A 26,254-nucleotide genomic window follows, 5' to 3' on the forward strand; every position below is an offset into this window, starting at 1 on the left:
TTCGGGTTGTCTATTTTTCTTATGGATTTATAGGAGTTCTTTACATTCTATTGGTTATATACAATGATAATTCTTCTCCCATTCAGTGGCTTTTTTTTTTAACTTTCTTTTTACTTCCTTAATGACTTTTGCTAAACAGAAGTTCTTTTTAAATGTAGTACAATTTATTAGTCTTTTTCTTTATGATGAATGCTTTTTGTGACTCAATCAATTCTTCCGGGGCACCTGAGTGGCTCAGTTATTAGGCGTCTGCCTTCGGCTCAGGTCATGATCCTAGGGTCCTGGGATGGAGCCCCACATCAGGATCCCTGCTCAGTGGGAAGCCTGCTTCTCCCTCTCCCACTCCCCTTCCTTGTATTCCTCTCTCACTGTCTGTCAAATAAATAAAATCTTAAAAAAAAAAAAAGAATCAATTCTTCCTACCTTATAGAAACATTATTGGTTTATCTTTCACATATAGGCCTAAGGGCCATTTGGAAATATTTGTTTTAATTAATGTGAGGCTGGAGCCAAGACTCACTTTTTCCTATGTGAATAAACCATCTGACCTAGGCCAAGTTATTGAAAAGACATCAATTCCTCATTGTTCTGCAGTATAAACACAGTCATAAATCAAATCATAAATCAGGTGTTTATCTACATATGTGGGTCAGTTTCAGAGTCCAGAGTGCTCACCATTACACGATGGAACAACCTGTGGGTCAGTTTCTAAACTCTGCTCCTCCATTCTCCAAACTACCTATTCTTGAACCAATAACAGAGTCTCCTCTAAATTTTACTTTGAGTTTTTATTTCAGGTCCTTCTGTCTTCACCAATTTGTAGTTATATACCTTTGCTTAACTATTTCTTAAATGGATGTCTTTTAGGTATTCTTGGCTCTTTTCCTTTTCTAATATAACATTCCACAATATGAGCATGGCAGGAATCTCTTTGATGAAATCTGCAGGTTGAAGTAGCTACACAGCTGGTCAATTTTCATTCATTCAAAACTTTTGTTTTTGTCTTGCACCAAATGGACTGATATAGCCTTAGTTTCATTCAACCTTTTATTTTTATCTTGTGCCAAATGGACTGATAGCCTTAGTTTCCCATTTCAGATAAGAGCTATGTGTTTACTGACTGAATAAAAATGATAACTATGTCTAACTTCTTTCATTCAATGGTAGATATCTGAGGTTCTAAAAATTCTATCTCATCCTCCCAAACAGTATCAGACTCCTGTCAATTATATACTAGAAACTAACAGCATCATTTGACACAAGTACTCACCTTACTGAGAGAAGAGACAGAGCTCTCATTACCATGGTTCTTGCCAGAAGAACCTGGGCAGCAGCAGTCACTCTCCTTAAAGCCACAACCCGGTCATGAGGGTTTGCTAAAGCAGCTGCCTGCTCACCTAGTGTTATTCTTCCAGAGGAACTCTTTTCTACAGAGCCATGGCAACCTGAAAAACATACCCAGACTAGTGAAAAATTTTCCCATTCTACCTAGGTTCTGGGCTGCAAGAAAACACAGCAAACCAGTGTGTTTTGTTCATCTGGACTTAGTTACACAGAAAACTCCCTGGGAGAAATGAACATTTCTAAAGCAATAATCTATTATGTATGTTTCTTAAAATGTTTTGGTGTCATTTATTTTGCTCATATATCATTTCTACTAATACTAACAAAGGAAAGATAGTTTTAGAAATATGCTTTGAGTACAAGAGAAAGGACTGAGTCATCAACATTAATTCTTTATTTTGTATTCCTGATAGAAAAATCACCCATTCCCTCTCATGCCAAAAAAAAAAAAAAAAAGACTGCCGAATTGTTTTTAGTCAGCTCCAGGATTCTCTTATCACAATGTCAAAAAAAAAATCATACTCACATTTTATTAACTTTTTTAAAATCATTTTAATATTTCATAAAAAAATAAATAAATAATACTACATGATACCTTCAAAATGTTAAAACAATTGACTAAAGACACTTGATGGGGTAGAACAATGTTGTGTTATTATTTACCACCTAACCTAAGAAACAAATTAATACAGACTCTATAAAATCCATGCCAATTAGCATTTCAGTTTACCTATTTGCATCAGAGTCTCTTCCATACTGTTGGTAGCGGTTACCATTGCTACCGATGCTCCCAAGGGATCACTGTCAGGGAACTGAACTGGTTCTGGTACAATGCGTCGGTCATTTAAACCAAGTGGTCCAGCAAGTAATTCAAATTCTTCTTCACCCGTTAGCTTTTCATCTTCATCAACATCCAACATGTCCCAGTCTTCTGGAATTTAAATAAATAAACGTATGGTATGTGAATATAAACAGGACATAACTCTACTGGCAAGAGTTACTGTGAGATAGGTCTAAAATGCAGATGGACCGAGAGCCCAGGACCCACAAAATGAACTATGGTGCCGTCTCCTGATGACCCAACCAAACCGCACTTCTGAGGCACAGTGAGAGTCTAAGGAAAAGGAGTCAGAGTAGTTAAACTCACTTAAAGCAAAAGCAAATATTACAGCTAGTAATGGAGATTTCAACTGATAAAAAGTATTGGGTCAACAGAGAGTTCTTAACCCTATCCATAATCATTACACAATCAGTTATTTCAAGGAAATGAATGCTCCAGATAAATTCATGCTGTCTTCAACTTTTTATTTTTTACTTTTCTCAGAGAAAAAATCTGAAAAAAACACGTCATGCAAAGACTAACATTCTGTGGTCAAGCTAGTATTTGAATCCAGGTCCTTTTCCTTTGGTTTTAAGAACTAGGGCTATTGAAACTACCTTGAGCTTTCTAGAGAATGTTTTGAGTTAACATGTACCTAAATACAAACACATATACAAAAAGGTAAATTTTAGTAACAGATGTTAAGCAGAAGGTATATATATAAAAATATAGGAACATGTAAAATAAAGAAGCTCTCAAAATAACTACCTTCATACACACTGTCCTGTTTGCCAATTAGATCTGGAGCTTGTCCCTTGTACCTGCACCAAACATGAAGAACATTGTATTTTTATACAAAACAATTAGTACCCCAAAATGCAAATTAAGGCATTAGAACATTTTAAAAGGTCATTAATAAAGCAACACAGAATAAAAGTGTTTTGTGTTATATGCTAATAAAAACTACAATATGTATGTACACACAGTCTTACAAAAATCAATGACTATTTTATCATATTACTGGGGAGGTTTCTGGGTCACCTACAAAAACTCTTAGTCAAAACTCTTCCAGAATGCTGTAAAGATTTTAATCATTGACAATAAGGACAAAAGACCTACTCACTACAGATGAATTGCTATTCAAGGATAAAAAGAAGTAATGTTGTCATGGAAGCTCATTTAATCTAAACTTTATTTTTTTAATCAATAAAAAGATCTTAAACAGGGTAAAGATCAAAAACAGGGTAAAAAAACGCCAATGAGAAAAACTGACCATGAGGTCCTAAAGGTTAAGGCAAGGGCCCTACCCAGAACTTGCCAGTAAGTCCAAGGTTAATGGACTCTGACTCCAGCAAAGAAGCTGCTGCCATGCCATTGTTACCAGGCTACAGGCTCCCAGCTCTGGCAAAACATGAATCCCTCAACCTCCTCCATCCTTCCTGCCCCCAATTCAGCAATCATGGGACTTAGGGAAAGGTTAAGTGTAACTCCTCTCATTAAAAAAGCTGTAATTCCCATGTCTTGATGAGAGAGAAACTTTATACTCTTTTTTTTTTTTGTACTCTTTTTTTTTTTCCCAATTTATTTATTTTCAGAAAAACAGTATTCATTATTTTTTCACCACACCCAGTGCTCCATGCAAGCTGTGCCCTCTATAATACCCACCACCTGGTACCCCAACCTCCCACCCCCCCCCCCGCCACTTCAAACCCCTCAGACTGTTTTTCAGAGTCCATAGTCTCTCATGGTTCATCTCCCCTTCCAATTTACCCAAATTCCCTACTCCTCTCTAACGCCCCTTGTCCTCCATGCTATTGGTTATGCTCCACAAATGAGTGAAACCATATGATAATTGACTCTCTCTGCTTGACTGATTTCACTCAGCATAAACTTTATACTCTTTATTCAGAGGGTCTGGATATCTCTACAATTTCAAGGTACCTTTCAGAACTTGTTGCCTTGGATTTGGTCTTCAGGGCTAAGTACTTTTCCCTGCAGCTGCCGCAGAGCAGGTAGTATGGATTCCCACTCCCACATTCGCCACCAAACCAGCCATCCACATAGGAGCCATTGCTGCGGTAGCCCTGGCGGTTTGCGCTGCGCCCACAGCCAGGGTGATTTCTCTTCATGTGCTGGTTGAAACTGACGACACTGCATTCACACAGTTCACACACCACCACTTCTTCCCTGTCTTCAGACTCACAAACATGCTGCACAAAATTTCATATCAAATTATTAGTCAATTTAACATAAAGTTAAGAAGAGAAAAATAGATATTTATATATTAATGACTTTCTTTACATATGCTAGAGTATTTGCAGGATGTTCATTAATGTGACATAACAAATTTCTTTCAAATCAGGATTTAGAGCTCATGATCTAAAGCTGTGCTTTGCCCTTTCTCAATTGAGTAAGTTACAAGTAAGGTAACCCACTATCCTATTGATAGGAGTTAATAAAAATAATTAGCCCTATCTCAAGTGATTTTTTAAAAAATCCTAATAAAGCTACTTTTCATCTGGCCATAACACGTACATCTTTTATCTGAATTTCTAAGAAGTCATTTGGATTCATTTATCTTATTAATATAGTAGATGCTCTCTTCTGTAGGACTTAGACCTGTGAAGTTTTCAGTCTCCCTGCTACAAACAATGAAAACATACAAACCCAGCATGTACCCTGGCCCTGGATGTAGTTACAAGACCTAGGTGGCACTGGTTGTTAGAATGAGGCATTACAGTGATTAAATGGAATCTAGGAATCTATGAAGGAGAAGAGCATGCATTCAGATAGCAAGGTGAGCATAGCAGCCATGTTCTATACCCAGCAGAGCTGACTAGGACCTGATGCCTATTTTGTAATCTATCTTTGATATTATAAATCAAATATTACCATTATATGGCTCTATTCATCTAGTCTAGGGAGAGAAGCAATAAAATCGCACAGAGAAAGCAAGAAAGAATTTTTCTTATTAGTTTGTAGGTATCAAAGTAACATTAAGCATTAGAGCCCCAAACTTTACTATGAGATGAAAGACTGAAATTTTCAGAGTGTAACAACTTTAGGCAAGGCTATTGTTAGTAAGCTACATGAACAGGAGGGCAGGAAAATAAGTCAGAGCAGCCCCCGCTGCAATCACACACACCCAGGTAGGCCAATCCAGTACCTCTGGGATCCACATTCCCAGAATATCATTGTCACTGGTCAGGTCTTGTCCAAACATAGCTTCCATCGCTTCATCATCAAGATCAATTTCCAATTCCTCATCTAAATTAAAGTCATACAGCGACCCTGGGTCTTGCTGCAAAGATATTCCTTCTCTCCGACTTTGATTCCTGTGGGCCTGCACAGAGCGGTATAACCCCGCTCAGAACGAAACAAAAAAGGCATTTTATTTGCATGTATAAAGTAATTCTGAATACTTCGCCAGTTCTTAACTGCCATACATGCAGGTAAGAGCCTAGCTCAGTTAATTTACTGGATTCCGGACCATAAACATAAAATTTCACCTATATATGTGTTTCTTCTCTGTAAAATGGGGTAACAACACTCCTAACTCACAGGGCTGTTAATAGGTTTAAACAAAATAATCCATGTAAAATATTTCATATAATGTAAATAAGAAAAACAATAAATATGGGCTGTTGTTATTCTTTTAGGGTTATTTTTTTAAAAATCAGTACCTTTCCTATATATTAACTAAACATCCCATATTTTCTAGCTCAGCCTCAACTTCTCTGTTACCATAGATTACTGAAAAATTATTTATGTTTTAATAGCTCAAAGATCAAGTGCTATTTTAAAAAATCACATATCCTAGCTTTTACTTGGAAAAATACGTTCCCTTATAAATTACACTTCACATGTCTAGAGCATAATCCTGGAAGTATTTTACAAAAGTAACAATGGAATTTATTTTTGCTTATCTAAGGCCTTACCTAGTAGTTTAGCCCTAGGGCCTAGAGCACATAAGAAAACCCAGTACCTACTTTGGCACAGTGCTCTTTTCAGTTCCTTCTCACTTAATTTAATGTTAAATTTTAAACATGCATCTTTACTTCTTAAAGTATAAATAGCTTGATGGCAGAGAACACATTTATTAAAAAAAAAAAATCTCAGGATCTACAAGTAACCAGTATAGACTTTTGCATCCAGAGGAAGCTTAAAAATAAATCTATGAATGTATGCTGTGATTTCAATGCAAAATTATGTAAGTAGATAGTAAAATGCAAATAGCTACTCTCTTAATGTGGAGAAACTGAGTACTTCGTATCATTAGTTTACATCTTCTTTAATGTTGCTTTCACGGGGACTCTAAAATATAAACTGTATGACTTTTACTAACAGACGGATGTGAAACATATTAATTACCTGCTCTTGCCAGCAATGTGCGCGCTGCTAAATCAAACTTGTGCCTTCTTGTTACTGCTGAGCGACCCCTAGCTGGTGGTCCACTTCCAGAAGCTGCATTCTCTGTATGGTCCAGATTATCAGGGCTACAAGTGCAAATTAGAAAGCAGCATAAATTTTTCAGAACTACCATAAACGCAAGGCATAGGCACAAGCTCTCTTGTGGTATTGCATTTCCTTCCAAACAGTACCAAGAATAAAATGTACTTACAATTAAACTGAAATATATCTTGTCCTTGGTAAAGCTCCTAAATTATAAATATGTCATATTGCCCTAGGTAAGCAGTAATTTTAGCTATTATTTTTTAACTTTTATTTATTTATTTTTTAAGTAGGCTTTATGGCCAACATGAAACTTAAACTCATGACCCCAGCATCAAGCGGTGCATGCTCCACTGATTGAGTCAGCCAAGTACCCCTATCTAATTTTGAATTATGCCAACAAGGAAATGATGCTTAATCATGTTCAAATCCAAATGAGATCAATGGTCTTAACTAAATTCTAAATGATTAAATAGTTAAAATTTGAAATGATTGAGAATCCTTGCCAATGAGAAACCTATTTCAAAATAAGTTATGAAAATATCCACTGAGCTTGTAGGAAAAATCTGCATATTAAAAAAGATACAAGCCTTGTTAACCAAATGACTTCATGAGCTACAAAGAAAAATGAAGACAAAGTCATGAGAAGTATTAAAGTGGGAAGATTTTAGGAAAAGCTACAGAGTATTTTATTACATCTCATCTTAGGCTATGCATTATCACAGAATTCTTTTTATAATTAAAAAAAATGGTGTACTGTACTAGATATTAAAAACTAAAGAAGAGATAAAGATAAAATCTATATTAAGAAAAAATTTAAAAGTCCACTTCTATATGCATTAAGTTCAAATATGAATATTCTACATCACTTATAGGAGATAAAATTATTTTATCAGAATGCTTATTTTGTTTCTGAAAAAAATTGTTTTAATTTTCAGTTTCCTCTTTTCAGCTTAATTTTATATAAAAATTATTTCCTCTTTTCCATGAAAACATCTGTTCAAGTCAAAACTTGTGATGTCATTTTTACCCTTCACAGAAACATAAACTTGTAACTGAAATGTCCACCTTATTTCTCTAGTTAGCAACTTTACACACCATTAGAAGCACCTACGAGGGGCACCTGGGTGGCTCAGTGGGTTAAGCCTCTGCCTTCAGCTCAGGTCATGATCTCGGGGTCCCAGGATTGAGCCTCACGTTGGGTTCTCCGCTCTGCGGGGAGCCTGCTTCCCCCACTCTCTGCCTAACTTGTGGTCTCTCTCTCTTTGTCAAATAAATAAATAAAACCTTAAAAAAAAAAAGCACCTATGAAGGGAAATAAATGGAGCACTTGGAAGTATCACTTAAACCACATAAAACAGAAATACAGAAATTGGAATTTCACCTTTCACTAAAGCCTTCTTCCATTTCAGCAGCATCAGCTGATGGGATGTCTCCTGGTGACTGCAAATAACAGGGGTCATTTGACTTCCCACCACTGCCTAGAACTGCTGCTCCGTGCCTTGAGTCTGCTGTGCAGCCTGATTGGGGTTCCTCCTCATCCTCATGTCCAGGGTGCTCTATCATCCACATGGCAAGGACAGTAATGTTTTGGGCATCAGCCTCTCCTCGAGCACCTGAAAAGGTGAAAAAGAAAAGTATGATACTGGGGTGCCTGGATGGCTCAGTCATTAAGCGTCTGCCTTCAGCTCAGGTCATGATCCCAGGGTCCTAGGATTGAGCCCCACATCAGGCTCTCTGCTCAGTGCTCAGTGGGAAGCCTGCTTCTCCCTCTACTTCTCCCCTGGCATGGGTTTCCTCTCTTGCTATCTCTCCCTCTGTCAAATACATAAATAAAATCCTTAAAAGAAAAAAAAAAAAAAAGGAAAAGAATAATATTGATTTGGGGCAACATAATTAGTTATTCATGGTATCAGTTCAACAGTGTCTTCTATGATGCCACTGTAACTAAATCAGCTGTTAAAAAGCTTTATGGTATCTTAAAAAATATATCACCCTCAATAAGACCAGGCTTCTCATATCTACATATATGGATATGTAAACATAACATCCTACCTGTGGCTTCCATGGCTTTGGCAATCTGCCGGAGAGAGAACCCCATTTCCAGCAAGGGTACTGCAATTGCTGGAGGAGGAGGAGAAGTTGAAAGTCTACTGCTGGGGTCTGACAGGGCTAAGACAAAAGAAAGAGAAATAAAAGCCTGTATCACTACATACCATGAGTAAAAAGTGACCTTATACTGTAAGTCCCCAATTTCTTAATACTGTACAAATTTAATGAATTTTTTTTCTATTAAGAATTCATGGGGCACCTGGGTGGCTCAGCCCATTAAGCGTTCAATTCTTGATTTCTGTTCAGGTCATGATTAACCTGTGATAAAGTTATAGTTAATATGACTAAGTTACAGCTTTTTAAGGTTTTTCATAAAGCTAGCACAAAATAAGCTGCTAAAAATTATAAAATGTTTTTTTTATTTTGAAATAGTTTCTTACTTACAAAAATTTTAAACTTAACAGAAATTTGCAAACATAGTACAAAAGAATTCTCTTATCCCTGACCCACTGGAGAGTAAGTAGCAGACATGATGCTCCAACTCCCCTGAATACTCTAACATATCAACTCCTACCAAAAAGGCCACTGTTCTGCATAACACGCCATCAGAGTAAGGAAATTAACAATGTTAACATCTAATCCAGACCCCACTCTAGTTTCTCCAGAAGTCCTGATAGTGTTCTCTACAGCAAAGGAGCCAATCCAGGATAATCCTTCCATTTTCTCTACAGCAAAGGAGCCAATCCAGGATAATCCTTCCATTTAGTTTTCATATCTCTTCCATCTCCTTCAATTACTTTGATACTTTGAAGATTACAGAAAGTCGCTCAATTTGGGTTTAATGATGTCTCACGATTAGATTCAGGTTGTGCTTTTTGGCAGAAGTACCAAAAAACTGATGTCGCCCTCTACGCATTGCATTCTATCAAATGATACAAGATTTCCATTTGTTCCGTTACTGGAGATGCTGATTTGATCGCTTGAGTTAAGCTGGTATCTGCCAGGTTTCCCCACCATAAAAGTACTCCTATTTTTTCCCCCTCTGTAATAAATATTTATTGGGAAGAACTATGAGAAAATGTAAAGATCCCATTCCTTATCAAAGTTAGACTCACTAGCACCCATTATTGTTTATTGGCTGAATTATTTATTATTATTATGATGGTTGACGAATGAGGATTTCCTAATTCTATCACTGCTTTCAGATTTATCAGTTTCCTTTCTCCATCACTATAGGGTTACAGATTCTCACTGTATTCATGGGTTATTATATGATACTATAATTGTGATTTTTATTTTGATGCCACAAATGTCCCAGATTTGCCTAGTGGAAGCCCCTTCAATCTGGTTTCTACATCCTTGAGGCATACGCCCATCAATCTCTGAGCACTTTACCACTTTCTGGCACAAGCTACTCCAGGCTCATCTCATACTTAACCCTGAAATCAGCTATTTCTGCAAGAAGATCAGAGTTCTCTTTTAGTAAAGAATGGTATTTAGAATGTGTTTATTGCTACTAAAGCATCAGTGCTCCTAGGCTCTCTCAGTGAACAGTGCTGACAGAAGCCCTCTACACCCTGCATGGCCCTGATCCCTAGTGCTCAACTATGTGGACATTTCATCTATGAGTCAGACTCTAATACCCCATACCCCATACCAGGCCACTCCCACAGACAAGAAGTTTCCCTCACTCCAGTCTGGCTGATTCTCCCAATCTGGGCCACTATGCCACCCACCTCCCAATCCTGATGGCATGAAAGCCTACATAGCTTGGCCCCACTTAATGTTTTTGAATTAAATTAGGAAGGAAAGAAGAAGGAAGGTGGGAGAATGACAACTTTCATTTTTGCTTAAAAAATGTCACTACTGCTAGAGTGGTAACAAGCCTGATGCATCTGACAGACTTCTACTTCTAGCCATCATGGAGTAAGAGAGACTGGATTTACCTATGACAACTAAAAGAAGAAATGGAAATGTATCAAATGATGGACAAACAGGCTGTGTAGGACAGTGATCCCTGAGAGAAGGAAATCAAATTAGGCAAAGAGTACAACTGCCTTAGCCTATTTCCTGGAAAGAATTTCCAAGCTGCAGTTCAGGGAGGGCAAATTCAATCTAAAGTCAATGGTCTCTCTGAATTGAGGAGACAAGAGTAAAGGATTCAGGTTGCTAGTGTTCACAGGGTAGAATACCGGAATAGAGAGAGCTGTATGGAAAGAAGAGAGCTGCACTGAAAGTGAACTCCAAAAATGTGCAAAGGGTCTTTCTTTCCCTCAAGTCTTCAGCTGATGCTAGTGCAGCAGCTATCCAGAGCTGAGGGAAGAATCTCCAAGAAATAGCAGGCAGAACAATTCTTGGGGGTTGGTTAAACAGGGTTGGGAAGAATCTGTGTTACAATAAGCCAGAGAGAAAAAACCTCTTTGATACATGAGGCACTGCATAGAAAACGAAGAAAGGCACTGGTTCAGTAAGGGAGAAAAATTCAGCTAAGCTACCTGCTAACAAAGATTAAAAGAAAGCCTTGAGAGGATCAAAATATTTCTAAGTAATTTAACCGTATCTTATAACAAAACTAAAGTATCTTTAAATAAATATAAACTATCCAGTACCCAATAAGGTAAAATTCACAATGTCTAATAATCAATAAAAAAAAGTCACCAAACATGAAAAAAAAACCAAGAAAATACAATTCAAAATAAGTTAAAAAAATTAGTTAATAGAAACAGACCTAGAAAGTAGATAAATGATAAGTAGACAAGGATATTAAAACAGGTATAAAATTGATGCTCCTTATTTGTGGACTCCATATTTGAAAATTCATCTACTCATTAAAGTTAATTTATAACTCTAAAATCAATACTCATGGTGCTTTTTACAATCATTTATATGCACTCAGCGACAAAAAACCTTTCAGGCTCCTGACACATTTGTTCCCAGCTGAGACAGAACAGGTGATGCTCTACATTCTTCTTTTAGTTCTGAGACTATAAGTAAGTCTAATCTTCACAATCTATTTAGTGTCACATGTTTTGCATTTTTGTGCCTTTTCTTGGTGATTTTACTGTTTAAAATGGCCCCCAAACATAGTGGTGAAATGCTGTCTAATGTTTTTAAGCACAAGAAGGCTGTAATATGTCTTATGGAGAAAATGTAAGTGTCAGATAAATTTCATTCAGGCAAGAGCTATGGTGTTCTTGGGTCATGAGTTCAATGCTAATGAATCAACAATATACATTAAATAGAATGTCTTTAAATATAAACACACATAAAACAAAGTTATATATTGATCAGCTGACAAAATGTGACCAGAAGTTCACAGAAACTTAGCCCAGTATTTCCCTTAGGAGCAATAATAGTTCAGTGTTCACAAACTTTTTAAACATAACTATTCTAACAGTGAAAACTGTTATTCCATGTACGTGATAAGGCAGAGAAAAGATTAAGCAACTTCTAGTTATGAAAATCACAATGTCTGAATGGAAAAATACGCTGGATGGGATTATGAGCAAACTAAACACTACAAAAGAAAAGATTAATGACCAGAAGACACAACAACAAAAACTATAAAAACATATAGAAAAAGACATTAAAAAAAACCCAAAGCATTAGTGATCTGTGGGACAACTTCAAATGGTGTTGTACACACATAACCATAGATACTGAAATGGAGGAATGAAACAGGAAAAAATATGAAAAAATAATGGATTAAAAATTTCCAAGTTTTATGACAACTATAAATCTATAGACCCAAGAAGCTCAACAAACCCAGAGCACAAGAAAATTGAAGAAAGCTGTATCAGGGCAGGTCATGATCAAACTGCTTAAGCCTAGTGATAAAACAGAAAAATCTCAACAGCACGCAGAGAAAAAGGCATATTATACAAGATCAGAACAATAGAAAATTTATCGTTGGAAATAATGCAAGCCAGAAGATGGTAGAGGATCTTAAAGTATTGAAAGAAAAAAAACTGCCAATCTAGAATTCTATACCCAATGAAAATATTTTTCAAAAATGACTTTGAAATAACTCTTTCAGATTTATTCAGATACATAAGAGCCAAAAGAATTCATCACTAGCAGACCATTACAAGAAATGTTAAAGGGAAAGCAGAAGGAAATGGTATCACTGGAAATCTGGATCTACATAAAGGAATGAAGTATCTCAGAGCTGGTAACTATGTGGGTAAATATAAAATACACACTTTAGTTTTCAAATCTCTTTTGTTTACAGCAAAAATAATAACAATGTAGGGATGCCTGGATAGCTCAGCTGGTTAAGTGCCCAATTCTAGATTTCAGCTCAAGTCATGATTTCAGGGTCATGAGATCTAGCCCTACATCAGACTCTGTGCTCAGTGGGGAATCTTTCTTGAGAGTTTCTCTCCCCCTCTCCTTCTCTTCCCACCAACCCAAATAAATAAATAGATCTTTAAAAAATAGTAACAATGTATTATGGGGCATTAGAACATATATATAAGTTAAATGAATAAGAAAAGTTCAAAGACTGAGAAAGGGGAAATAAATAAGATAAAATAAAATAAATAAAATAAAATGTACCATTGTTACATTTTTTAATATACATGAAGTGGTATAACGTTACTTAAAGATAGCCTATGATAATTAAAGATATATAATACATACCTGAAGGTAATCTCTAAAAATACAAAGTATAGCTAATAAGCCAACAAAGGAGATGAAATAATAAAAAAATATTGATTTAATCCAAAGAAGGTAGAAGCAGAGGAAAAAAGAACAAAGAAAAGATGACATGAACAGAAAGATGATAAATTTAAACACAACCATACAATTAACACATTCAATGTAAATGGTCTAAACACATAAAGTAAAAGGCAGAGAATATCAGGTTGGATTAAAAAAGCAAGAACCCTTTCACCCCAAAAAAGCAAGGCCCAACAATAAGCTGCCTTTAAGAAACCGTTAAAAAAAAAAAAAGACACAAAAAAGTTAAAGGTAAGATATAGGAGAAGAGATACGATCCTAATTTAAAAAAAGAAAAAGAAGGATAAGGAGGAGGAGGAGGCTATATTTATACTAGAAAAAGTAGATTTAAGGGCAGAGGATATTACCAGGGTAAAGACAGTCATTTTATAATGATAAAGAGGTCAATTCAATAAGAAGACCAAAGAATCCTAGATATTTATGGACCTAAAGAGAATTTTAAAATACATGAAACAAAAAATAATAAATGAAAAAGGAAATAAATCCACAATTACAGTCAGAGATTTCAACTCTACTCTATCAATAACTGATAGAATAAGTAGACTTGAACATAACAATCAACCACCTTGACCTAACCAACAATTTACAGAACACTCCATTCAACAATAGCATAATACACGTTTTTTCCAAGAGCACATTGAATATTTATCAAAACAGACCATACTCTGGGCCACAACGCAAGTCTCAACAAATTTAACAGAATTCAAATTATACAAGACATGTTCTCTGATAACAATGACATTAAATTAGAAATCAGTAAGAGAGAGACATTTGGAAAATTCCTAAATATTTGCAAACAAAATAACATACTTCCAAATGATCCAATTTCTCAAAAAAGATATCCATGGTAAATAGATAGTACTTTAACTGAATGAAAATGAAAACACAGCATCTCAATATGTGTGGGTTGAAGCAAAAGCAATGCTCAAGGGAAATTCACAGCACTAAAAATGCCTATGTTAGAAAATAAGAAGGGTCTGATATGACTTATGTAGAGTACACCATTTCTCTCCCAAGTAGCCATAATTCAATCTACAGCTTCAAAATAAAAAAGACAGTTCAGCTTGATAGGACAGATTGCCCCCTTAATTAAAATCACTGTTCTACCTTCAATGAGAAAAAAACACAATGCCCAAGTTTTTAAGTACCAATATCAGGAATGCCAAGAGGTTTGGGTATCATAGTGCATGACAGCACACACACCTGTGCGGTTAGCTGGCCTTGCTGACTGGGAATCAGGAGAAGTTAAGCTTTGCCTCCTTCCTACTTCATCAGAAGGAGAAGTTGGTAACGATGATATTGGAGGAGTCTGTGCACGACGTGTGGGAAGTACAGTGGTAGTTGGGTAACTAGAGAACATTTGCCTTTAAGAAAACAACAATGGTTAGCATAAAAATCCAATTAGAAAATAATATAATATATCACAGTCCTCTTATAGAAGAATATTTAACCTGGAAAACTATGTAAGTTAGCTACAGTTTAATCGAGAGGGAAGAAAGACTCCCAACAATTTTAATAATCATTATCTAATAGGACACCTCTTACTATAAAAGTAATAATAGCGTATTATTTGTTCAGCAAAATGCCAGGAACAAAGCAGGTGGGGGAAATTGAGCAATTAGCAAAATAAATTTTTAAAAATCCCTGCCTTCATGCTTTCCTTTCACTATAATACCAAGATGACAGCAGTATTTTGGCAGACATACAGTAGTCAGAGAATAAAGAGTTTTAAAGATAGCTAACTTACAGTTAGCTATCAAATATAAATTTATATAAATATAAAATATAAATTCAAATTTAAATTTATATAAAATATAATTTCATATTATAAATTTAATATAAATAACTAGCTAGCCATGAAATCATTCAAATGAATAAAGTTAATAGTCAATAGGTATGTTATGGAAAGAAAAGGTAACTGTCCAGGCCCCCCTGCACAACTGAAAAACAGCATATGAATGGTATGACAGCTGTTTAGAGGGGAAAGGCAGAAGAGAGGCAGTCCCTGTCAGCCTGAGAAGGCAGACACTGGCTAAAGAATAAGGTTGAGCAAGATCCTCACCAGCTGTCTACTCTTAAGATTTGCCCAACAAAACTAATAACAACGTTTTAAGCATCAAAAAAGCATTGTCTAGTCAGTCAAATAACTGATACAATGATATTCATAGATGGGTCAGTTGCTCCCGGATTTTTCTAGTGTTAAATGATGGTTAGCCAAGCAAACACAACTGCAGCTCCAATGCTGTCCCAGCCAACAGCAGGCAAACAAAGACTGAGAACAAAGGAGGAGTCACAAGGTCTGTCAATGTCTGTGAGAGCCAGGGAATGTTATTTTACCAGTGAATCCCATGCTTGCACAGCACAGCTTGGAAGACAATAAGGATTAAAAACCATATTAAAATATCCTATTATTCCTCTCTTCCTTCTTTCTTGAACAGAAGTATCTCCTGGAACTGTTACTCTAGTGAGAGAGCTAACATGTGAGAGGACTGGGCAATGGTAACTGCCAGGATGAGTGTTCATGCCTAACAGCAGACCAGTAACTCTGTGTGGGAGCTGAAGATCACTGCATCAGAATCACTGGGGACCCTTAACTCAAATACAAACTGTGTACCCCACCAGACCTACCAAGAGACTACAGGGAGATACAGCCAGAGCTTTAAAAAGCTTCCCAGGTGGCTCTTGCAAACACCAAAAATTAAGAAACATTATGATTAACAGCCCCTCTCTCTTCTACTCTCTAAGATGTCAGTCTACACACTAGGAATAATGATAACCTGTCAATTAAGGGAAGAGGGGAAAGAAAGAAGAGAAAGATAGACTAACCATTCTACTGCCCTTTATTTCACTTAAGACCTAGTTAAGGGAACTCACAGAATAGGCCCTTCCTAATGATTTTCCCTAAAAATTTTTCATTTCGTGTATATACCTGGCAAACTGAAGCAAACAGAAATTTAAACATTATTTGAAATTTACAAACCTACTAAAATAGGGTTGGCTAAAGCAGTACTCTAAGACATACTCTTTCATTCCAGTAGATTTGTTTGATCTTAAAAATAAAAGTATAATTAAGAAATAATTCTTAAAAGGGAAGTAACCTGAGAAAATTATTTCCATGGAAGTGAGCTCTATCTTGAGGCTCTAATATTCAATACAAGCATTTACTTTTAGAGGAAAAAAATATTCAAAAGCCTAGGTGAAAAAAAAAGATTATTATAAGGAGATACAATGCTAGAGTATCTGATTATCAGCAGCACAAGTGATAGATCTGGGACCACCCCAAAACTGGCTGTGAGACTTTGGACAAGTTTTTAAACTTCTGAGGGACATTCCCAACTTCAGCAAAATGGGTTTGACTCTATGAACTCTTAGGTTCCTTCTAGCTCTAGAATGCTTTTAGTTAGGCACGTTCTTTATAAGAGAATGATTGTGTGATCAGAATCACAGGCATCAATACGACAGATGTTGAAGTTAGCTTCCCTACCTGAGAAGACTAAGTGGCATCACTCCAGGGGATTCAGATGCAGGTACTGTCTCTGTGTCAGTGACTGGAGTGGTGGCAGTTGTGGTGTCCTCCAGTGAGCTGCTCATAAAGGAAGTTGTGCTCGAGGCTGATGGGCTAGTGGTAACTGGGGTCTGTGCCTGCTGGGCTTGGTCACTTTCTTCAGCTTGTTGATCAATCTCTGTAAACCAACATAAATATTTAAAAAGTATTAAAAATTTGTTTCTTCACAAGTGACATGTGAATGGAAAACTTTAAGATTTAATTTGACAAGTTTCTAAATATATTTTGTAAGTACCATTTTCTATGAAATATTTTTTTTAAAAGAATTTATTTATTTGACAGAGAAAGATCACAAGCAGGCAGAGAGGCAGGCAGAGAGAGAGAGAGAGGAGGAAGCAGGCCTCTGCCGAGCAGAGAGCCTGATTTGGAACTCGATCCCAGGACCCCGAGATCATGACCTGAGCCGAAGGCAGTGGCTTAACCCACTGAGCCACCCAGGCACCCCATGAAATATGTTTTTAATATTCTTGCATATATACATCCTTGTATACACTACTGTACCCATCGTTATGAACTCTACAAATAATAAGGTAATAAGCAATTACTCATTTTTTAGAGAAGTTTCTCTTAAAAACAAAAAATAGTCTCACTTTTGCTGTAAGATTTGACTAGAGCTTCTCTAATGATATCTAATCACCAAAACTGTGTTTCCTTAGCACTCTGATTTTGATGCCTATCTTTAGTCTTTAAACATGCAAAGATGAAGACATATAAATACATATAATACATATAAATATAATACAAATCTAGACAGAAACCTCATGCTCTAAACAGGAGCTTAAAAAATTAGTTAAAACATCTAAGAGCTTACAAAGTATAATTTTTTTTCCCTATCTGAAAGGGAGCTTACAAGTAAACCTAATATCAAGATAGCAGTGGGGCACCTGGGTGGCTCAGTCATTTAAGTGCCCAATTCTTGATTTAGGCTCAGGGTTATGATCTTGGGGTCATGAGATCAAGCCTTGCCACTCGCTCTGTGCTCAGCAGGGAGTCTGCTTCCCCTCTCCTTCTGCCTTCTGGCTCCCCCTCCACTTGTTCTTTCTCTCTCTAAAATAAGGTCTTAAAGAAAAAAAAGACAAGACAGCAGTTGCCACAAAGATAACTAATTCTATTAGGGTTGCCAAATGGCCACATACCTTCATAATCATGATCTTAATATGCCTATTCATATACAACATGCACTTTTCTCTGCCTATTTACTGTCTAAGCAATGAAAGGAAGAAAGGGAGTAAGGGAAAAGGGAAGGAAGGAGGAAGAGGAAGGGAAGAAAGAAAAAAAGAACTTAAGTTTCATGAAGGCAAGGGACTTTGGTGCTGGCTCCCCAGAACCAAGAAAAGTACCTGGCACATATAGACAGACACTCAATAAACATTTACTGAATATATCTAATTTTTATCTCAGAATTCATATTCGCCCCAAAGGTGAAGATGAAAGATAAAATAAGGGTTTTTTTTTCCTACAATACAGAATCTATAAAAGTAGTACCTCTAAATGTCTCTGGGAAAGTTATCGGAATAGTATATATTTCAAATCAGATCAATAAATATTTGTGTACCTTTTGTGGCTTAAGTTTTACAAAATGTAATAATCATAATTAAATTCTGTGATTGTGTAGGTTTAAGATAGAAAATTACAAGTAGACAGATAATCATTAATATAAAGGATACAAAAAAGAACTGTTTATCTTGCAAAAGAAAAACAATGTGAAAACTGCTTTGGCCAAAAAGTTTTTTATAAATCACTGATGGAATATATCATATCTGACATTGTAAACAATTCCAACAACACAAAAGGGAAAAAAAAAAAAAAAACCAGATAACATACCTTGTTTAATTTTGCCCCCAAACTGGTCTTCCAAGAGCCCATGGACCACTAATTTATAGATCATGGCTTGAGCTCGCTCCAGATCAGCTAATCCCAATGCTCTCTTGATGGGCGACCGCATGACTGCTCGCTTCACCATGTGTCGCATCAAGAACTGCAAGGCTGCGCGCATCTCCACATCTTCATGAACAACTGGAGAGCTTGCACAGTCTGAGTTATGACCATTTTCAGCCAGAACTTTTGGTATCAGCAACAGCTCAGCATATTTACTACAGCCAAGAAGAGCACTAAGTGATTTCATAGCACCGAGGTAGAGATAGGACAGCTGGACTGCTCGGATTTCCGACTGGGCTATGTCATGGTTTTTGGATATGTGTTCGTGATTTTTCCTTTTTCCTTCTGTTATCTGATGTTGGGGTTCCACATTTGGCAGTGTTGGATCTAAAGAAAATGAAGCTATTTCGTTGTCTGATTTGGAGGCTGTGGTACCCTGACTTTTGACATCATCAGATGTTAAGCCAGCTCGCATATCTAAAGCAGATTCACTCTCGGTTTTCTGCTCAACATCCCCTTTCTCCTCAGACTCATGTCGGTGTTTCTTTTCATGTCGCTTGGTGCTCTGTTTGCCCGTGTCTTCATGAATACCAGTCAGATACGTGAGGTCCAGCAACACAGAAGCCGTCAGGCCTCGGAATCGCGCCACATCAAAAGGCAGTGGTTCACAGGGTTCCAGATTATACAATGGAGTATCACTAGGCGACCAAAAAGTTGGGAAGCTTTAATAAAGATCAGAATGACACAGGAAGAAGCAAGTGAGGGATAGACAGGAGGAAGGTACAGAAAATAATGTAAACAAAATAAGATGCATCATGTACACAGTACAAAGAATAATTTACACAAACTAGAGAAATCATTACAGAGAAAAAAATGAGTCTTTCATGAAAAAATAGGGAGATGTGATGATAAATGCAAAAGCAATGAGATGTGCATGTATTTTCAAATCATAATATTCACTATACTATAATGTAGAAATTAGCAGAATTTCTAAAGAGTCAAACAGTAAATATTTTAGACCTTGCAGGCCACCCAGTCTTCAAGGCAACTTTTCAACCCTGCCATCATAGTGTGAAAGCAGCCATTGAATACCTAAATGAATGGGTGTGGCTGTGTAACATTATTTACAAAAACAAGAGGTGGGCCAGATATAGTTTGCCTATTCCTGATACAAGCTATTTGAAAAGTCTGTATAACAGATTTCGCTTATTATGTGAGTAATGCCTATAGTCTACTCAAGAGGTTCTAAGACTTTGTTTTCATTTTTAAAATTACCTTGTAGTCTTCAATTAATGCTCCCAATTTGTAGCTTAAGCAAAAATATGATCACGTATTTCCTGATACTTGACAAGAATTTACTGAAGTTTAAAAAAATACTACAAATACACAAAATGTAAGAGCTCGGGCAAATACCTAACGTCTGGTGGCATAAATTTGTCATATTAACCTAAATCTTGCTTCTAGCTTAACCATCTTAATCTTATTTTCCCTTTTCCTCATTTCCTTATTTGCTTTATTTATTTCGCTTTACTGTATTTGCACTTTCTTAAGACATAATAAATTCTTTCTGAAACAAGGTGAAGAATAAAAGAAAAGGTAGATACTCATGACTGTATTTGCACTTTCTTAAGACATAATAAATTCTTTCTGAAACAAGGTGAAGAATAAAAGAAAAGGTAGATACTCATGTAACATTGTAAAGTTTTCACTGGTTTCTTACCTTGGTAGAGTAGGCGAATGTAAGTATAGGGTGAAACTGTGTATAAACCTTATGTATGTGTTAGTTTTCAGCTGAGAGAATCTACAGCTATTGTTAGATTCTAAAAAAGTACTGCCTGCAACTAATACTTGAGAATCACTGTTTTAGATATTGTCCCATGTCATATTAAAACTATAGAACAATCACTTTAGGTAGTATAATGAATAGTTACATATTATTATTAATAAATCATTATTTTCAAATAATGCAATTATGTAGAATTCATTAGATAAGTGAGTCCCCTTATTAATGAAGAAACTTGACATATTTCTTTTGAAAAATAAAGTTTCTATTTCACACAAATCCTATGTGATTGCAAACACATCTAAATGCTTTTAAGTATACAGTGTGTCAAATAAATGTAATTTCCCTATCTACCCAAAATATTGTACTCTGAGGGGACAGGAATATGTGCTTTAAAAAAAAAAAAAAAAGCAAGAGTACTTAATACCATAGCTAATCCAAACTTAATTTTAGTCACTCAAATGTTCCTGCCTACATTCAAAGCCCACCTACACAAAATATAATTGACATATCTGCTGGCTGGCTTTTTTCTATCCCAGTGTATAATGGAAATGATCAAAATGCAAGCAGCCAAATGAAAAATAGAAAGACAGATCCCAGTTAAACCTAAATTAGTGAGCTTACCATTTCTTCACAAAAAAAACCCATGTATCTTATAAACCACTAATATTCCAAGTAACATGGGTTTGAGATATATTCTTTTATGAAATCACAGTACTCATACCCAGCTGTGTGAAAAAAATATTTGAAAAACTGGCAGCTCACCTAAAATACATAGTTACTCACTGTCCATAGGCAATGGCCCATTTCATCATTAAATACTTGTTTGCTAAAAGTGTAACTCAACAGATCATACCTGATGGTAATTTCTGCTTCATCCCATTGGACCTTGGCAGACGTGCTGCCCTCTTTGACCACTCCCAGCAGCGTGGCATGGCGCCCAGTTTGCTTGTGAACACACCGACCTCCAACTCTAAGACCAGCATCAACTCCTCCTATCACTGCCAGCACAGGCCACACCTCTATGCAAAGGGTCCTCAGCTGCGGCTCTGAGAGGTCAGCAAGGCCATGTCTATTATGTTTACCTTTCTCTTCCTCTTTGCTCTCCTTCTCCTCTCTCATTTCATTTTCCTCTCGGCTTTGCACCGAGCGGCTTTTCTTTAGCTTCTGACCTGACTCTTTAATACATATCTTAATTTTATGCAGCCTTTCCATCATTTTTTTGTTAATGCAGTAAGTCCAACGGTCTGTTCGGTGAAGGATACGGATAAGCTGAATAGTGGCCTCCGCCAGCACTGCTGCTACTGGACTACAAATAGGGTCTCCTGGAAGTAAGTCTCGTGGTGTGCCACGCATTTGCATATCACAAATTTTCACCTAGAAGGAAAAATACCAGCAAATGTTTGATATTAATAGTTCTCCTAAACTATAAGTCACTATAAATTCTAGCACATGTAATCCCATTTGAACTCGCGTTTGGTCTAATACATGTTTATTATACCATAGGCTGTTGATACGGAGTGAGCAAATATTAAAAATTTATTAAGTTAGTATGGTCCTCTCAAACAAGATACTCTGTCATTTAAACTTCCTCCTACAGCCTATATCAGAGCTATTGTGGCCACCCAGAAGATGGGTTTAGACCAAGCTCTATGAGACTGATTCCATTTACTGCCCCCCGCCAAAAAAGCCTATTCACTCTCATCCTTAAGACAAGTCCTGAGCCCATCTTATACTGCTCAATGGGCATGAAGATAAAAGAATAAGTCTAGATAATTGGGATATTTCCAATCTACACATTTCAAATAAGACCCTGTGGTTGAAAAAAGAGCAAGACTTTGGTTCAAATCTTAACTCTGCATAATCTTGGGAAATTATTTAATCTCACTAAACCTCAGCTCTTTCATCTGAAAAAAAATCGCAATATCTGTCTTTTATGATTATTTTAAAGATTAAATGAGACTATGTACACAAAGTGCTTATTACTACAGTGCCAGGTACACAGTAAAGTGTTCAAAAAGATGTTAATTACCATTAATATTGTTTTTACCAGAGACTGTGAAACTTAACAGAAAAGGCTTCTGGGCAGAATAAATTGATTGATATATAGTCCAAGGCTGAATTAACTCCTTTAAGGTTCAGAGATGTTGGGGAGCAACAGGCCATCACTTTGAGTAGAACACCGCAGAGCCTAGTTTGGGCTGCGAGAATGTCACTGGGGAAAGGGAAGACTGCAGGTACTGGGTTGTCTATTCATTTCATCTCCAGTTTTGTTTATTACTTGCTCAAGAGGCAGTTTCCCTTTCTCACGAATGGCTAGCTTAAAATTATACCATCTTGGCAACTGTTTTTTTTCTTGGCAATTTTTTTTAAAAGATTTTATCTATTTATTGGACAGACAGAGATCACAAGTAGGCAGAGAGGCAGGCAGAGAGAGAGGGAGGGGGAAACAGGGTGCCTGATGAGCAGAGAGCCCAATGCAGGGCTCGATTCCAGGACACTGAGATCATGACCTGAGCAGAAGGAAGAGGCTTTAACCCACTGAGCCACCCAGGTGCCCCTTTCCTGGCAATTCTTAAAGCATATTTAAAACCATACAATAAAAGGTGACTTTGGTCATGGTTAGGACTGATCAAGTCCAGCACTTTCATTATAGAAATATGACAGTGTGAAAACTTTCTACTACAAAATAACTAGAAATTCTGGAGATGAGAGCTAGGCTATACTACATCCTCAAATGAAAGGACAGTAGAAAACAAATCCACCCATCAGCACATTTCTCTGTGGGAGACCACAGAGAAATCAGTCTCTGCCTGGGTGTTAGAAGAGGAGAACAAAAAAGTTTTTAGTGAGAGGGTATCTCTTTAATACTGTCCTCCTGAAGGTTTAGGGTTCAAATTTACACCATCTATAAGGTGTAAGGACCCCCTCAGCTGAATGAACCTCAGGTTCCCCATCACAACTAGAACTCCTATTATTCAGCTAATGGTATCTGATTACATTCAAGATGATTTCTAGATCTCCTATATGCACAACTACCAGTGAACCATATTATACCTAAACTGTTTCCTATAATTCCTATAACTGAAAGGAATTATTACATTCAAATTGCCAGATATCAAACAGTGCCTTAATGAAAAATAAAGGTACTTTCTAAAAGTAACCTATCTTTCCAGGAGAGCAAATTACCTGAGCAGGTAATTTGTAGAAATAGCAGGTAGCAGAAACAGCATATTCTATTTATAAACTCTATCAGATCCTAACAATTACTAATAAAAAAAAAAAAAACAAATATTCTTTACACTTAAGTATAAAGGTATGAGATTTCATTACCTTTTCCCCTGGGTTGCTACTATAGAACATTACACATGGGTACAACTCTGCTGCATCCACATCTTCAAAAGCTAATTTGGGTTCCTACAGAGTAGCAGAAATGATAAAAAGAAATAAGAATTTTTTTTTAATGTACAACATCCAATCACATTAAGATTGAAAGCTTTTATGAGACACAACACAATTTACAAGAACAAATCTCAAATAACACTGCTAACCAAGAAAATCCCACAAGTAACAAATGATCCTGATTTGTTCATCATCTGCTTCAAAAATCTTAACTAGGATTTTATCATCTTTCTGTTGTTTGGTGAAAGAACCAAAAGGTAACAGAGTAAAAGCAGAGAAGAGTGGGTAATTTATAACCTGGGTAACCAGCACTTAAATAATTGAGTTGAATATAAATAAAAACAAGAAAACATATATAGCTTGTGAATGAGTTTCAGTACCTCTCCATTTTTCCCAAAGGAAATGGTCCTGGCTTCCATGTCCAGCACACAAGTAATGAAATCTCCTTGAGTAAAGCTGGATAATGTCAGAGTCTGTTCTCCATTGTGATAAAGGTTGCCACTGTAGGCCCGGTAGAGCCACATATCCGAGGTAGTACGGTGGTTAAAGTCATGTACTGGCCAGCGAGAAACTCCAACACATGTGCCTTCATTACCTCTGTTTTCCTTCACAATGTAAAACTAAAATAAAATGAAAGTGGTAATGATCACTAATATCAAAAAAACCTGTTTATATAGTATTAACTGCATAAACCAATACTAGGGAATATGCTCATAAACAACACTGATGCATTTATGGGAATATGGTAAATTTATTTCCAGCCTAAGTGAAAATACATACAAATCAAAGTTTCATCATTTTATAACAATTTAGGCAGAAATTAAATTTTTACCTGTAGAACATTTAGAGTAACATTTGAGTACTTATTTAAATAATTTTAGCTTATATTTCAATTATGAAGCTGAAGAAGTATGACAAGTCCAGAAAATCATTAATGGAAAGCTTCAGTTCTTTACATTCAAATTTTCTAACTACTCTTTTATGCATATTTCCGTGCAGAGAAGAGTTAATATAGCAGGCCTGAAAGTGCCCCCTCCTTTTTTTCTTTGGACAGGGAGAGTAGGGTGGGGAGGGGCAGAGGGAAAGGTAGAGAAAGTTAGAGAAAGAATCTTAAGCAGACTCCACACCCAGTATGGAACCCAACATGGGGCTTGATCTCACAACCCTATGATCATGACCTGAGCCAAAATCAAGAGTCAGATGCTTAACCAACTGAGCTACCCAGGTGCCCCGAGGCTCCTACCTTTATAAATATCAGCAACTTTTTTTTTTTAACTTTATTTATTTATCTGACAGAGATCACAAGAAGGCAGAGAGGCAGAGAGAGAGGAGGAAGCAGGCTCCCCGCTGAGCAGAGAACCCCATGTGGGGCTTGATCCCAGGACCCTGGGATCGTGACCTGAGCCGAAGGCAGAGGCTTTAACCCACCGAGCCACCCAGGCGCCCCGAAGCTCCTACCTTTAAAAAGCCCTGCTTGTAACACTGGCCCTTGGCTAGTCTCTGGGAATTCAACTGGTAAATAGTTTCCTACACTGATACAAAACTTTCCCTAAGTGATAAGGGTAGCTCTCATCAGGCATAAAGTGTTTGAACAATGCGGTTTATGCTGAGCAGTCTGGAATTTTGATACATGTGAGGCAGAGCACACATTCATGATGAGCCCCTGGTAAAAACCTCAGGTGTGAAGTCTCTAATGGGCTACCCTAACACACTGCACACATGCTGCTGTTCTTTGTTGCCAGGAAAGAGCATATTCCATGTGAGCCCTCATGGGACAGAGAGAACATAAAAAGCATGCACATGGATTCCTCCAGATTCCACCTTTGTCTTTTCCTCTTTCATCCAGCTTTGAGTCCTTAGTGGATGGTTACAATAAATCTTAGTCGTAAGTACAACTATATGCTGAGTCGTAGGAGTTCTTTCACCAAATCTTTGAATATAGGGGTGATTTTGGGGACTCTTGACACAGTGGTGGCAACAAGAAGAGTCATTAGAACTTACTCATTAAAATATAGTTACAGCAATATTTGGAGAAAAGAGAGAGATCAGGAGAGAAGTAGGAAAAAACAAAACTCTGGAGTCTGGTGGCTATGGAGTTACATGTGTTATGAAACAGCAGGTGAATTACTATCTGTTTGGAGAGATAAAATTACCTACGGAACTCAAAAATAAGAGATCCAACTATAAACTATAAAAGAGTTAGCTCACTGGCTCCCAT

General features: G+C 36.7%; 1 protein-coding gene across 6 annotated transcripts in view; it reads right to left on the reverse strand.

The window, feature by feature from the left end:
• HERC1 (HECT and RLD domain containing E3 ubiquitin protein ligase family member 1) overlaps window positions 1–26,254 on the reverse strand; it is a 144,221-nt gene that overhangs the window by 38,986 nt on the left and 78,981 nt on the right. For 3 of the 6 annotated variants that reach the window (XM_044230730.1, XM_044230734.1, XM_044230729.1), the window contains exons 34-47: window positions 24,417–24,656; window positions 23,968–24,051; window positions 21,491–22,011; window positions 18,798–19,573; window positions 16,893–17,091; window positions 14,612–14,772; window positions 8,672–8,788; window positions 8,001–8,232; window positions 6,536–6,660; window positions 5,310–5,530; window positions 4,106–4,374; window positions 2,933–2,985; window positions 2,075–2,275; window positions 1,271–1,445 (exon numbers count right to left, since the gene is read on the reverse strand). In XM_044230730.1, the coding sequence (XP_044086665.1) occupies window positions 1,271–1,445; window positions 2,075–2,275; window positions 2,933–2,985; window positions 4,106–4,374; window positions 5,310–5,530; window positions 6,536–6,660; window positions 8,001–8,232; window positions 8,672–8,788; window positions 14,612–14,772; window positions 16,893–17,091; window positions 18,798–19,573; window positions 21,491–22,011; window positions 23,968–24,051; window positions 24,417–24,656 (3,374 nt within the window). The remainder of the gene's footprint in view (window positions 1–1,270; window positions 1,446–2,074; window positions 2,276–2,932; window positions 2,986–4,105; window positions 4,375–5,309; window positions 5,531–6,535; window positions 6,661–8,000; window positions 8,233–8,671; window positions 8,789–14,611; window positions 14,773–16,892; window positions 17,092–18,797; window positions 19,574–21,490; window positions 22,012–23,967; window positions 24,052–24,416; window positions 24,657–26,254) is intronic. The other 3 variants (XM_044230733.1, XM_044230732.1, XM_044230731.1) reach the window with 3 other exon arrangements.

Source organism: Neovison vison, chromosome 13 (genome assembly GCF_020171115.1).
Source record: "Neovison vison isolate M4711 chromosome 13, ASM_NN_V1, whole genome shotgun sequence".
NCBI classification, from domain to species: domain Eukaryota; kingdom Metazoa; phylum Chordata; class Mammalia; order Carnivora; family Mustelidae; genus Neogale; species Neogale vison.